Source organism: Sphaeramia orbicularis, chromosome 1 (genome assembly GCF_902148855.1).
Source record: "Sphaeramia orbicularis chromosome 1, fSphaOr1.1, whole genome shotgun sequence".
Taxonomy (NCBI): Eukaryota; Metazoa; Chordata; class Actinopteri; order Kurtiformes; family Apogonidae; genus Sphaeramia; species Sphaeramia orbicularis.
Genome location: NC_043957.1, coordinates 17,540,088 through 17,555,099, shown reverse-complemented (window position 1 = coordinate 17,555,099; position 15,012 = coordinate 17,540,088). Strand labels below are relative to the sequence as shown.

The following is a 15,012-nucleotide window of genomic DNA, read 5'->3' as shown; positions in this document are numbered from 1 at the left end:
AGATAAGTTTACTTGAAATAAGCCCTTTTAATAATGAGTTTAATTTTCTAATTTTTGTACAGGCCTTTTTTGCAGTGGATCTCTTTCATATTACCTTTTTCAGCGTACAAAACTCCTCATAATACCTGAAGTAAAACTATAAACATGTACATTTTTGTCTTAAACCTAACCAGACTTAAAGACTCAAATAGAAATCTCATCAAAAGTAAAACAATACCTGATCAGAATGTGTAATTACATATTTTTCTTTTCTAACTAATAGATTATTTCAGACCTGAACTAATACAAAGAAAACACATTCAGATTCATTTTTACCCACATTCTAATGTTTGCACTTCATGTATCAGTATTTGTTGGACTAACCCCGCTTCTCCATCCTACAGTAAACTCAGCCGCTCATTTAACTTGTTTATTGGCTCGTGACCACTAGTCTTCCTCTGAATCTCATTCCAGAGGTTTTCGATGGAGTTCAGAGCTATAATCATTATGAACATGTTATATAATTAATCTTTGTTCACATCCTCCTTTTCCTCCAACCAGAAGATGAAGTGGTTTTAGCTTCAGAGGACTGAGATTGAATATTGGAACCCGCTGTTCATGACCGTAATGAGTGAGTAACAGTGATTTACACTTATATGATGATGCGTCATGATAGATAATAATGACTGGGAGCAGATGTGATTTATAACAGTCCCACGCACTAGAGCGGAGCATGTGAACGTTTAGTTTTACTGCTGATGTGATGTCGAACCAAATCCCAAAAATTAGAATGTTTGAGATTTATTTATAGGTTCACACTTTGGACACTGTTAGCGTGTCTTGCATTAAATATTTAGTAGATTATGGTTGAGAAGTGCTTACTAAACATCACAGGTGTCAAACATAAGGCTTGCGGGCCAAAAGTGTACTGCAAAAGGGTCCAGTTTTTTCCGCATGTTTGACACCTGTGTCCTAAAGGATCATTGAAACAGGAAATGGAAATCATTCTTCTAAGGGTCTTTGTTTGAGCCAGGAAGTAGAACATTATATTCACATACACTGATTGATACTTAAAGGTATGGGTGACATATTTAACCCACCCACCCCTTTGTGAAGACACCTGTGATTGACAAACTCTTGCTCCATGAAGGAGTTTTTCCGCAGATTGCGAACTCGAAGAACCATTTCCCTTCAGATCAAAATATGCCATGTGCTGTAACTTCATGTCAAAACATACCGTCCCCTGAAAAAGATCCATTTTCCAACAGTGATTGGTCTTGTAGTCAAACATTCCCATTCTGAGGCCAAAGTTCCCATCATCCCCTCTGTTCTCAGCGATGAAGTGGGAGGTTAAACATCAAACATACGACTGTAGACGAACGAACCTCACAGAAGCAACAAGTGAGACAGAAATACTGACTGAACACCGCCATCTACTGTTCCCTTTGAGAATTACACTGAAAACCACAAACAGTCAGCACTTTATAGTTGAAATTTAAATACAGGGTGGGGAAACAAAATTTACAATATTTTGAGGCAGGGATTGAAAGACAGTGTATGACCAATTAGTTTATTGAAAGTCATGAGAATTTATTTGCCACAAGAAAATTGACATAATAGAAAATGTTTTTATTCTATGTGTCCTCCTTCTTTCTCAATAACTGCCTTCACACGCTTGCGCAAGTGTTCCTCAAATATTCGGGTGACAACTTCTCCCATTCTTCTTTAATAGTATCTTCCAGACTTTCTCGTAATAGTTTTGCTCATAATCATTCTCTTCTTTGCATTGTAAACAGTCTTTATGGACACTCCAACTATTTTTGAAATCTCCTTTGGTGTGACGAGTGCATTCAGCAAATCACACACTCTTTGACGTTTGCTTTCCTGATTACTCATATGGGCAAAAGTTTCTGAAAAGGTACGGATAATAGTGTTAGGTATGATTATGACATCAATATATGTTTGGTTTCAAAACAATTGATGTAGTGCCTGCTGAGAAAAAACAACTAAATGTTCATTGTAAATTTTGCTTCCCCACCCTGTATATGCACAGTTTTATCGTCACATCTGTAGAAAACATTAAGCACAAGAATGAAAGAGTCCTCATCCATTCTTTAAAACATCTTTCTTGTTCAGGGAATTTTAACCTGCTATTTTTGTTCCACTCCATTTAACGTTTAAGGGATTTATCACTATTTACTGTGATATTATCCTCTGTCTTTTGTTTTTTCAGGTAAAATTGTGTACTTTCCTATATTTACTTTACTGATCGTGATGTTTATAAAAGCTCAGATTGAAGCTGAGGGTTATTATATCAGAAACTGAGAAAACTGAAGAAAAAGTCAGTTTTTCAGCAATATATATCATTAACTGAAAGTAAAAATGAGTGTTTCCATCCACTGTTATGATTAAACTCCATGAGTTTTACCGGTGAATCAGTGTTGTAGGAGATGACTATGTTTCCACGGTAACCACGGAGCCTTTGAACGTCCAAATGGGTCATATCTGATGACCATGAAAAGACGACAAACTGTATTTTACACCAATTAGTGACATGGATTGATAGGATTAATGGATTAGCAGGTATTAAACAGTTTGGATCAGCAGATGGTTTTTGTTACCAGTGGTTGTTTGGGTCTTTTGGGGTTAATGGTCAGAAAATCAGACAGAAGGAAAAAGCAACTTTGTTCATTTTTATTAATTCATTTCAGTATTAATAAATAAAAACTGGATATTTTTGCTTCACAATCGTTCTTTAACCACAGCGCCCCCTGTCTGTCAAACAGGATCATGGACTAAATTGCAAAGGAATTGGCTTCAGTGTGATTCCCACCACTCTTATCCTCCAAACCAAGATGTTTTCTTTTTGAAACTAACTTGATCTTCATCTACATGAGCGCCTGAAACACATATGATGAGACAAACTGAGTGGGAATTGTCATAACTTACTTGAACAGCTCTCCTGGTCAGTGATAGTTTGATGAAAACGCAAACTCAAGTAACATCAAGTACAGAAACACCAGTTATTGAGTGTTAATGTTAAATTTATAGCTTGTATTCAAGACTGACATCGCATTCTTTCCTTAAAATGATCAAGTGACAGGGATGTGATGACTCGGGGACGGCGTCATTTCTCATAGGCTCAGTTTTTGTCTGTCCACGTTACAACACAACCCCGGAGTGACAAATAAACACATAAGGTATAAACTCAGCTGAAGTTGGACTTATTCATGTGAATGTAGTGATTGACATTTCTGGATTTTGAGACACAAAAGGCAGAATTGTCGCCTTAATCTTTTCCCCATGAAGCTCAGCTGAACAGACATTTTACTTAGACCACAAAATTGCATGACATCAAATAACTAATGAATATATCGCACATTTGGATGTTTTTTCCCCAAAGCTGCTGGATGAAACATAAAAAGAACCGCACTGAACTGTTTATAGTTTCAAGTAGCAGATGTAGAGGAGTTGTAAAAAATATATATATATAATGATCTTTATACTAAATCCTATTCTTTAATGACGAGTTACCCTCTGTAGTTTCTGTCTTATTTCTTCAGCTCACCTTCCTCCTCTCTTCACCTGTTTACGTGCGACAGTTCAGTAGATTTGTGGGTTGAACCTGACGTCTACAAGCCAACGCTCCCTCAACAATGTGTGACTGTGTCAACACAAACACCACTCCTCTGCCTCGGCCCGGTTTCCACAGCAGAGGGTCAGCGTGGGGCCCCGTCGCTCCATTGTTCTTCTCTGTCTGCCATGTTGTGTTTTTCACCTGCAGGGTTCATACACATTTTTCAAGGTCAAATTCAAGCACTTTTAAGGGTCATTTTTTAATTTTTCCAGCACAGCGCTTTATCACTGAGGTAAAATACATATCTACAGGAATACATATACTCAAGATTATGTTTTTCACTTTTTATCACATTTCGCCCCTGTGTAGCTGGGATAGGCTCCAAGCGACCCCTGTGACTCTAGTGAGAATAAAGTGGGTTCAGAAAATGAAGGAATGAACTTTTTATCACATTGTATTATGGTATAAACATCTAAAATTATGTTTCACAATAGCAAAAAGTTTAGAAATTAAAGCAGTTTTATCCAGATGGAAAAGTGCTGTCCCACCCACTAATGCTCAATGGTTGGAGGACCTCATGTCTTGTCTTGGCCTGGAAAAAAATCCACTATTCACTTTACATCTCTGATATGAAATTTGACAAGATATGGGGCCTCTTTATGACTTACTTCCACTACTCAAAAACCCTCTGACTTTGGCAAAACTCTATAATCCAGCATCCAGTTCATTACTCATTGTATCATTTGGTGCTCCAAAGGTAGTAAATAAATGATCCTTGGTTTTTCTTTTCTTTTTTTGTTGTTTTTTAGGAGTTTGATGTTTGTCTTTTGTATTGAAAAATATTATCTTTAGTTGAACATGTACTGTATCTTTTCTTTCACACCAGACAATCCGTAAAAAATATCAGATTCAACAAATATTTCAATCAACAAGAACAAAAATCCTAAAAAAAAACAAAAAAAAACAAAAATTATAAGACAACACAAAGTTTTATCCAAAAAAGGGGAAGCCACTTGGTGCTCTTCAGGTGGACTCACACCAAGCCAAAGATTACGATAAAAATGTACCTAGAGTCGACCTGCTAATTTTCTTTTTTGACATAAAGTTTGATTTTTCAAAATGTATCACCTATCTGTAAGTAGCTTTGGTTTGTCATCTAACCTGGCAGAGTTGATATCAAAAATGAGTAAATCAATCACATCACAGAGTTAGAATTTCCAGTACTTAAACTAAAATTCAAGCACTTTTCAGATCTTGAAAACACACCATTGAAATTCATGCATTTCAAGCACCCGTACAAACCCTGACCTGGTGAAAGGGGATGTAGAGCGGTTGTTAGGAGGTGTATTGTTACATAGTTCATGTTTTTCTTCATTATTCTCAGTTTTCACAGTGTTCACATGTTGAGAATGCAACTCCCACCTGCTGCCTGAGTGTCAGCTAAACATTTTCTTCAATTTAGAGAAGAATCCCTCCTCCTCCTCTTTCTGCGGCTGCTTGTCTTGAGACTCCCCTGAACTGGAGCCTGAAGCGCTGCTGCCCCCTCCTGGACAAAAACACACACTGCATAAGCTCGACTGTCATGACAAAGGCCATCCTGAAACCCGGTGTGTTTTTGATGATCTAGTTTCAAATCTTTTTGACGTTAAAGACATGAGAGGCTACTTGCCACAGTTAGAGTTAAATAAAGAGCCTGGACCAAAACAAAAAAAAAAAAGTAACTGCCTGGATTCAACTAAGAAAATAGTTCAGATCCTTCCAAAGTACTGTGGTGGTCAACAATGTTTCAGCTCGAACAGGTTATTAAACTCTAACTGATGCAGTAAGTGTCCTCTCATGTCTTCAGTGTCATACAGATTGGACAGTGCCAGGATTGATCAGAATCATCAGGTTTGTCACAGAATGGTTGAGGGAGAATGAGACATCATTTACACACATGGATTAGCCTACAGTTGAGGAAAAAATTACTAGCCCACCCTTGTTTTCTTCAATTTCTTGTTCATTTTAATGCCTGGTACAAGTAAAGGTACATTTGTTTGGACAAATATAATGATAACAACAAAAATAGCACATGAGAGTTTAATTTCAGGGCTGATTTCTAGCAATTTCCCATGGTGTTCTTGATAATAACCAAAATCCCTTCAGTTCTTACATCAATAGCTATGGCATTATACTGACAAAAACAGTGCTTTTAGGCATTCCATGTTTTCTTTTCTGTCTGTTTTAGTGACATGATACACACAGGAGTTAGTACTTTATTGCATAACCATTGTTTTCAAGTTTATTTGTCGTGTGTGTTCAGGGTACAAGTACCATGGCAATGAAACACAGTGTGACCTGACTCTCTCTCCACCCAATATCGAAAAATAAATAACAAACAAATAAGAATAACAATCACAGCAACACTACAATTGTTTTTGATGACTTGATGATCTAATAATGTTTTTCGTGACTTTACATGTGATGAAATGAAGACTCGATGCAGCGGTCTGATTCTCCATCAGCAAAAAGCCATACATTTTTTGGCCTGGCAGTGCATTTGTATTCGCAGAAGTGACCCTTTGAACCTTGGTGTTTTTATTGAGAAATTAACTGTATAATTCTGACCTGATGGAGTTACACCATTGACCGTCCCAGGTACATCCGTCTCCTCCTCGGCGTAACTGATGAGCAGAGAGCGCTGCCTACGAGTCAGTTTCCTGCAGGAAGAAGAAAAACAAATCATGCATAACTGAATCATGTGGGATTAACTCTTCACTTCGATCTGCTTAACTCGCTTTATTATCCCTGTAGCTGGAAATTTAGTCTCTACATTTTACCCATAATACACACAGCACCTAGTATTAGTATTAGAATTAACACAAGGTACACATTAGGAACAATGAGCTGCTATTAAAAAGGCGTTCAGGGACCAACTCTAGATCTACAAAAGCACTGTCATCAGCAGGTGAATTAACCTACATGCATCTGTTTTACAGTGTGCATGTGTCAACTCCTGTTGCCATCGCTTTCCCTCATTATAACCCCAGAAAATATTTTTGCACTTATTTATGTATATTTCTTTATTATCATATTGGTAATATATTGTCTAGTGCATATGGTACAAATAACTGTTCTGTGTCTTAACAGAGTGTTTTTTTTCCCTGCTACTTTTTATTATGTTTGTTCTTAACAGCCTTCTTAACAGCCAAGTTCTGATGTAAACCACCACAACTGTACACACGGGACATGGAAGTAAATGTAAGCAACATTTCAACAAGGCTGTTCTTAACTTTCCTTCAGTTTCTGGCCTCAGAAAAGATAAAAATAACTGAAGAGGAAAGATGTCAGATGTGAAACAGATGTAAACAAAGCCTGCTTGTTTACAACCATGTCTTTGTAATTATTAATGAAAATTCTCTCAAAAAATCTCCTGAGTAAAATTTGATACAAATACAAAAAAGTCTGGAATTTTTTCTTCTATAATCACAGCAAATGTGGATTTAACCTGATGCTGGCACTTTCGTACTAGTATCGTCTTGTGCTTTCATTTATTGTGTGTGTTCGTCGTACTTGGGAACTCTAATCTTGATGTGGATGTAGTGGTCTCCGTAGCTGTAGCTGTTCATCCTGCGAATGCCTTTCCCCTGCAGCCGGATCACCTGGTCAGTCTGGCAACTGGGAGGAATCTGAAAACACAACAAAAACCTTTATCTTTTCTTTGGTATTCACATCTTTAAATGTTCATGACAAAGCACAGACAGTATAATGCGATGAAAGAGAAGAGCAGACTTACAACTATACTGATGGTCTGATAGAGGCCCTGGGCTGTGGCTGTTCCTCCTAAAATGGCCTGAGCAACGGAGATCAGCACATCTGAGTGGATATCTGCTCCACTTCGCCTGAACACTGGACTCTTCTGGACCTGTGCACAAATTTAGACGCATAACACATTCAACTCATCAAACCTAACACGCCCCCGGTCATTTATCAACAAAGAATTTAATGTACAACAGCAAAAACTCACCCTGAATGTAACGAGGATCTCTTTTCTTCCTACAGTCGTTCGCACGGTCTGACCATCCTCCACTCCTGAAAAAACACACATCGCATTCTGCTTTGAGCTTTGTCATTTTGTCTTCATATAACATGAACCACATTTGGATAGCAGCAGTTTTCCTTTTTTTCCCTTTTTTTAATTTAACTTCATTTTTATTAGTCGCAGGGGGAAATTATGGGGTGTTAGAGTTGCTCTATTCAAGTATAATAATAATAATAATAATAATAATATTAATAATAATAATAATAATAATAATAATAATAATTATTATTATTATTATTATTATTATTATTATTATTATTATTATTATTATTACCCTTTATTTAACCAGGTAAGTTAGTTGAGAATTGATTCTCATTTTCAATAACGACCTGGACACATATAGAGAACAACCAATCACTCTCACATTCACACCTATGGGCAATTTAGATTAACCAATGAACCTATCAGTGCATGTCTTTCGATGGTGGAGGGAAGCCAGAGAGAACCTACACAAACACAGGGAGAACATGCAAACTCCACACAGAAAGGTTCCTGGTGGTGGAATTGACCTCAGGATTTTTGCTGTGAGGTGACAATGCTATCCACTGCACCACCATCCCACCAATACAACAACAACAAAAACAAATTATATATAATAATGGATTAGATTATATAGCGCTTTTCTATGAACGCATGCAGAGGATCCATTATTCATTTGCTCTCACATTTACACTCCGGCGGTAGTAAACTACATTTGTGGTCACAGCTGCCCTGGGGCAGATTGACAGAGGTGTGGCTACCAATCTGCGCATACGGCCCCTCTGACCACCACCGAACATTCATACACCAGTGTGAGTAGCAGCGCTGGAGGCAAGGAGGGTGAAGTGTCTTGCCCAAGGACACAACATTCAAACCACCAATCCTTTGGTTATTGGATGACCCGCTCTATCTACCATCTGAGCCATGGCCGCCCCTATCTATCTATCTATCTATCTATCTATCTATCTATCTATCTATCTATCTCTCTCTCTCTCTCTATATATAAATACTATTAGACACAATTAAGATACAATTAGAACAGCAGTTTGTACAATATATACTAGACAATATATTATCAATATGATAATTAAATGAATATACATAATAAGTGTACAAAAATATTGTTGTGTGTAATTATAATTATGAAGTTATAAGGTGGAGTTAAACAGTCCAACGGCCTCAGGCAGGAATGATTTCCTGAGTGGAATCATTCTCTCACTGAACATGTTCCTATGACTGACCAGCACAGTGAGTGGGTGAGTGCAGTTGTTGATTTATTATGTAATGTGTTTGTGTCTGCTGGCTGTAAATATACCTGCAGGTACTGGTACCGTGACCGTCTGCCTCCTCTGTGCCTGTCCTGAACCTCTGCACAGGACACACGGTGTGATGATGATGGAGCCCTTCCCTCCACAGCGGCGGCATGTGGAGCGCATCATGAACGGCCCAGTGTTGATGGATTCCTGCAGAGAGCAATAGAGTAAAGCAGTGGACAGAAAAGCGCAGACTGGCTAAAGGTGTTCATGATAGACTGGTGTGAGCGTCTGTGTGAAACCCACGGTTCCTGTGCCGTTGCAGTAGTGACAGTGGGACACCCTGGTTCCCGGTTCACTGCCGCTGCCCTGACATCTCGGACAGTCGTCCTCAATGTTGATACTCAGCTCCTTATTAGCGCCTTTTGCTGCCTCTGAAAACGTAAGCTCCATCACAAACTGTGAAAACACAGATGTGACATGTTACACTTTTACTTCATGGTTTATCATGAAACTGTGGGAGAATTGTAATATAGTAACATCCATCTTTCTAATTCCTTCACTGCAACAGTCCTAGTTTAGCCAGTTACTAGTATCATTAAATCTTGCACCAATTCAGAACCAAACATTAAGTATTTTTGATATTTTATAATGTCAAACTCAATTAGTCTACCCACAGAAGTACTGAAGTTCCGTAGCCATCAGTAAAAATAACAGAACCCGATGTATGCAATCCAGTACCACTTACCTGAGGTCTTTGTTCAAACATGTTGTGGATGTTTCCAAAGCCCATGCCCCCCGTAAACTCCCCAAAGATCTTCCTGAAGAGCTCCTCGGGGTCGATACTGGCCCCCCCGGCTCTGTAATACTGACCCGCCCCAGCTCGGTTTGGGTCAAAACCTGCTGCTCCATATGTGTCGTACTGTTTCCTCTTGATCTCATCACTGAGCACCTGAACAGAACCAACACTAAATCAGAGTTTGTCGGACAAATGGGAGCATCATGAGTTGATGTTGTGCTGCTTAGTCCAGTTTTCTAACATAAAAAAGTCTGAGTGTTCTGAGGTAGATGAGCCGAGCCTCTAATGCTACTTTTACTTTGCCCCTGCCAAGAAATAATGCACTCAAAAACACAACTATATATCTAGCCATCTCATATTGGAATATGCTACCTCCAGAAATGATGTTGATAAGTAATCATGTTGTTTTTAAAACAAATCTTAAGAAATCTGTAATCAATAATGAAACAATGCTAAATTAATGTAACTATGTATGACTTCTGTTTTTTTCTGTCTATGTGTTTTGTGAATGTATGAAATGTAATACTTGTATGTTGGGAATGGACCTCAGGAAGAACAGTCTCTAAAAAAATCAGGCTCAGTGTCCTTTAAAATGTATTATCTCTTTTATTTTATTGTATTTTAACCTTTATTTTAGCAGGTGAGACATTGAGAACAGTTTCATATTTATAAAATCAGCCTGAGACAAAATTAATAATCATCTCAATATGTATTCCAACTCTGAAATCCAAAGACACAAGACATTTTTATTCTTTATTTGAAGAGTTGCAACAATTTGGCTCCTCTTGTTTCTCTTTTTTTGCCAAAGCATTCCAAACTCCGAGTAATGTAACTGTTTCAACTGTTCACTCCAAGATGGTACATTCAATCAGTTCACTGTAACTCTACTTTAAAATATCACATTGAACACTGTAATTTATGAAATAGGTACCTCATAAGCCTCAGCCAGCTTTGCAAACTTCTCTTTGGCTTCTGGGTCATCTGGGTTAGTGTCGGGGTGATACTTCTTTGCCAGCTGAAGAGTAAAAACAAAAAATACAGGAACAGGAAACGTAGCGAATAAAGTACATGATGTAAAAGACAAAATAAACAAATGAAAGTGAGAAACATATTCAAATTAAGGTTCCAACAGGGTAGAATGCTGAGTTGTTTTCTTCCATTTGTAGTATTATGCAATATAAACTGAGCATGTGTTTGCAGCTTCTTGTCCTCGACAGCGGCTCTGACCTGGTAGTAGGCCTTCTTGATGTCCTTCTGTGTCGCAGTGCGGGAAACACCCAGAACCTCATAGAAGTCCTGCTTGTTTTCCAATCTGCTGCAGGTGTGGAAAGAGCGGCAGGTAATGGCACGGGGACATCTGACCTCTGCATAGGAAAGAACATATTAAACCACTTTTACCAGGACTGAAGTCAGAGACATCTGACATCTGTATTATGCATGAGCAGGCACTTTGTCTGAACAGATGTCTTAGATCATAGCCATAGTTTTTCCACAATTAACCCATAAAGACCCAGAACTATTTCTGTGATGATGCTCAAATGAATTTCTCTCTACATTTAACCATTACCAAGTGATGATTTATCACCATTTATTATAATATCTGATACATTTTTCAGTGAAAATCAGATATTTTCCTAGATTTAACTTATTGTCTATGAAGATATTAATTGAAGCTCAGAGTAAATCCAAAGCTTATTATATCAAAACAAAGACAAATGATGGAAACTTTTTCATCAAAACATATCATTAATTGTACATAAAACAAGTATCTACAACCACTGTCACTTGTCAAACAAATTGGTTTTATTAGTGAACTCATGTTGCAGAAGACAATGGTGTTTCCATGTTCACTACAGGCACATCTGAAAAGCTGGGAAACTGCATTTTATCTGAATTATTTCACTGTATTGATAGTGGTTCAAAAGTTCTTAAGCATTTTATATCAGTAGATGCTTTTGGGTCTTTAAAGGTTAAGTCTATACCATTCTGTTGACATATTATTGTGGACATGATGCTGACACTTGGCATGTTTGTGTCTTACAGATGTCACTGCAAAGTTGCATCAGTTACATCACATCCACTGACCCTCTGAGGACCAATTCTTTTTAGCTAGCTTACAGCTTTACAAATATGTACCGTTAATATTCGTACATAATTTTGGGAACAGGCTTTGGTTTTGACATTTACCCAGTCGACAACCCAAGAAGTTTAATAGGAAACTTTAACCTCATAAAAATTTGAATTGGAGGAGGTTTTGCTAGCAGTCAGCTGTCTCACCTGTCAGTCCTCTCAATGTCACGACATTTCCGTCCGTAAAACTGCGCAGTCGCACTGCTGTCCCTCCCTGGTGTCCCTCTGATACTGTTGTCCAACAAACTCCCGCATGTCCGGCAGAACCAGTCACAAAACGACCGCTACGGGATCCAAAGCAGACTGTGGCTGTTAACCAGCGTGTAAATAGCCGGGGAGCTGAGGACGCCATTTTGGCGTCACTACCGGGGTCAGGGGTCAACGGAGCACTGCGCATGTGCAAGAAATTTACCAAAATAAAAGCTTATTTTTTACTTGTATCCTCCTGAGACCCAGTAAGTAAACATTTTGGCCATTTTACATTAAATAATTGACTTAATTGGAAATAGCATGATGCAACAGTTTTTACAGATACATTTTATTTTATTTTATTTTATTTTATTTTATTTTATTTTATTTTATTTTATTTTATTTTATTTTATTTTATTTTATTTTATTTATTTATTTATTTATTTTGCATCTAATGTCCTTTTCAGTGGATATTTTCAATTATTTATTTTAAAGTAAAGCTGTGAAACTCTTGTCCACTACAGAGGACAAAAATGCATTGCTGGGTCTCAGGAGGATATTGTCAAAGTTAAAAGTAACAGAAGAATAAACAGGAGCAGACATTAAAAATGGCTGAACTATAGAAAATAATAACACTGGTCAACAACAAATTTATTGTTTAAGTTTTTTGAGCTGATTTATGATAATTTTGGTGTGCTGAATCCAAAAATCACATTCATTTTGCTCAATCAGGTCAACTTTCTGAACTATGCTACATATTGGCTTTTTAACATTTTTGCTTACATTTATGGGCATTTTCACATCATATGATACAAAATTCTGTCATATTTCTTGCAATAAACAAGTTCTGAAGATTTTACTTTTGCCAATTTATGATTAATGTTTTTTTTTAATATTACAGGTGAATGAAATGGCTTCGACTAGAAGATCTTGCAAAAATAAGCCTGACGTATTCTGCTACATCTGCGGTGAATACACCATTGTACCTAACAGGAATCAAGTGATCAAATGATTGTTTTTCTCTTAAAACCTATTTTGGGTGAGAACTATATAAAAAATCAACTGATAAAGTCACAAAAATGTAATCAATTTTGTGAGAAGATCAAATTTTTCAAAATCAAATTAGCAAAAAAAAAACCTGACCTGATTGAGAAAAACAGATGTCATTTTTGGATTTAGCGGTGCAAAATGGTCCTAATTCAGTTGAAAAAACCTAGACAACTTGCAAAAAACATTTTTTTGTAACCCAGTGTAATTGCACATTAAAGAAACCGGGAGTAAAAAACAAAACAAAACTACAATACTACAAACCAACTTAATATTTTATGCTTAGTTATGTTTCATTACTTTATGTACTATAGCTGTTTATATGGAAATATTGTCTATACACAGTCTAAATGTATCTGAAGACTGAGTATATATTAAGTCTATGGAACACTGCATCAAAATACCATAAACTAAAAAGTACGGGGAGTGAAGGGGATAAATAAGTAAACAAATAAGTGTAAACCTGGACATCTAGTAAGTATTCATCATAACAAGTTAGTGCTTATATATATATATATATATATAGGCCTTGTAGTGTAAAATACTACTTTACTTTTTTCACTATTACTTATTACTTTTATATCTAATTTTCAGCTTGACAGGAGTTATACTGTCTAAAAAAAAATAATTAGACCATCAAAAGTCATCAAAAACAACGCTTATGCAATCAAGTCCTAACTCCTGTGTGTATCATGTGACTAAAACAGACAGAAAAGAAAACATGGAATGCCTAAAAGCACTGTTTTTGTCAGTACAATGTCATAGCTATTAATGTAAGAACTGAAGAGATTTTGCTTATTATCAAGAAAACATGGAAAATAGTAGAAATCAGCTCTTAAATTAATCCCTTTTGAGATATTTTTGATGTTATTATCATATTTGTCCAAACAAATGCACCTTTAGTTGTACCAGGCATTAAAATGAACAAGTAATTGAAGAAAACAAGGGTTGGTCTAATATTTTTTTCTGCAACTGTATGTCAATTTCTTAGCGTTGGTAAAAAAAAAAAATTACAAGTATGTCAAATCTGCATCATGCATAGACTGTGTTATGCTTTTGTGGATGACTCAATGTGTAATAAAAACACTTTGAACAAAAAAAAAATCTGCATAGTTCTCTTAACTTCAACTAGTTTTATTAATCAATGCATGGAATATAAGTGGAAGATTACATGAAATTTTATAGAAAAACCTCCAATAATAACAGCAAAAAAAAGTGTGCCTTGATTTATCCAGCATTTCAACAGTAGATGGAGACACTGAGCTGTGAAAAATAAAATATACTCTAGTTAGAAACAAATGGGATCTGTGTGTAAATATTCCGATTGTTCCAAACCTCATGTTTCAATCCATACCAGCAGTCACACTTTAATCTATCATGACTGTGATGTGAAAAGACATTGACCTTTACGTCCTGGCCCTGGGGTCAAAGGTCACTTAAAGGGTAGTGGTGCAAATACATTGTTTCTCTGCGACAACCAGATGTCAGAGCAAGGTCAGACATGTTATGTGCTGCTAGACACTTGGAAATTACATGATAGAGTGCGGTTTTGTTTTCCTCCACCAAAATTCAAGATTCAAAAAGTTTATTGGCATATACACTGAGCAATAAAATTCTTTCCGAGTTCCTGTCACACAACAAACGTAAACAATTAAACTAAAATACATTTAAAGGCAACAAACGGTACAATTAAAACAATTTCAACTAAACTAAAAGGTAATAAAGGAAGTAAACTGTATAAGGAAAAAGAAATAGGTAAAATAAAATAAAGCAAGTACTCTGTGCAAAAAGTAAGTGTACCAAGTGCAAAAAAAAAAAAAAAACAAGATTGTGCAAGATGCAAAATACTGTCACAGTGGTAAGACATTGACTGCAAATATTATTACCGTTGTTGCGCAAATATGCAAGAGTATGTACAAATCTTTGATGATAAAGATCTTCTCAATTCACAGTTGAATTCTGCAGCAGGAAAAGTGAG

The 15,012-nt window shown here is 36.7% G+C and overlaps 1 protein-coding gene across 2 annotated transcripts; it reads right to left on the bottom strand.

The window, feature by feature from the left end:
- Positions 1 to 2,922: 2,922 nt before the first annotated feature.
- LOC115439039 (dnaJ homolog subfamily A member 3, mitochondrial-like) lies at positions 2,923 to 12,154 on the bottom strand. Of its 2 annotated transcripts, none has more exons than XM_030162967.1 (12): positions 11,946 to 12,154; positions 10,896 to 11,032; positions 10,600 to 10,683; positions 9,618 to 9,821; positions 9,176 to 9,328; positions 8,932 to 9,079; positions 7,563 to 7,627; positions 7,332 to 7,460; positions 7,109 to 7,224; positions 6,164 to 6,255; positions 4,979 to 5,102; positions 2,923 to 3,757 (listed from the first exon to the last, which is right to left on the bottom strand). In XM_030162967.1, the coding sequence occupies exons 1-11, from the start codon at positions 12,148 to 12,150 to the stop codon at positions 4,993 to 4,995; spliced, it is 1,443 nt and encodes a 480-aa protein (XP_030018827.1). In that variant the 5' UTR covers positions 12,151 to 12,154; the 3' UTR covers positions 2,923 to 3,757; positions 4,979 to 4,992. The 2 variants fall into 2 exon arrangements, with proteins under 2 accessions (XP_030018827.1, XP_030018853.1); XM_030162993.1 differs by having other exon boundaries at positions 4,979 to 5,099.
- Between the last annotated feature and the right edge of the window lie 2,858 nt (positions 12,155 to 15,012).

Bases quoted from the DNA above. Each gene is read 5' to 3' on its own strand.
- LOC115439039 (XM_030162967.1), bottom strand. From the start codon at position 12,150: ATGGCGTCCTCAGCTCCCCGGCTATTTACACGCTGGTTAACAGCCACA. The intron at 7,628-8,931 runs GTATATTTACAG...GTGTTTTTTCAG, and splicing joins CACGGTACCAGTACCTGCAG to GAGTGGAGGATGGTCAGACC. The intron at 7,461-7,562 runs GTGAGTTTTTGC...ATTTGTGCACAG, and splicing joins AGATCCTCGTTACATTCAGG to GTCCAGAAGAGTCCAGTGTT.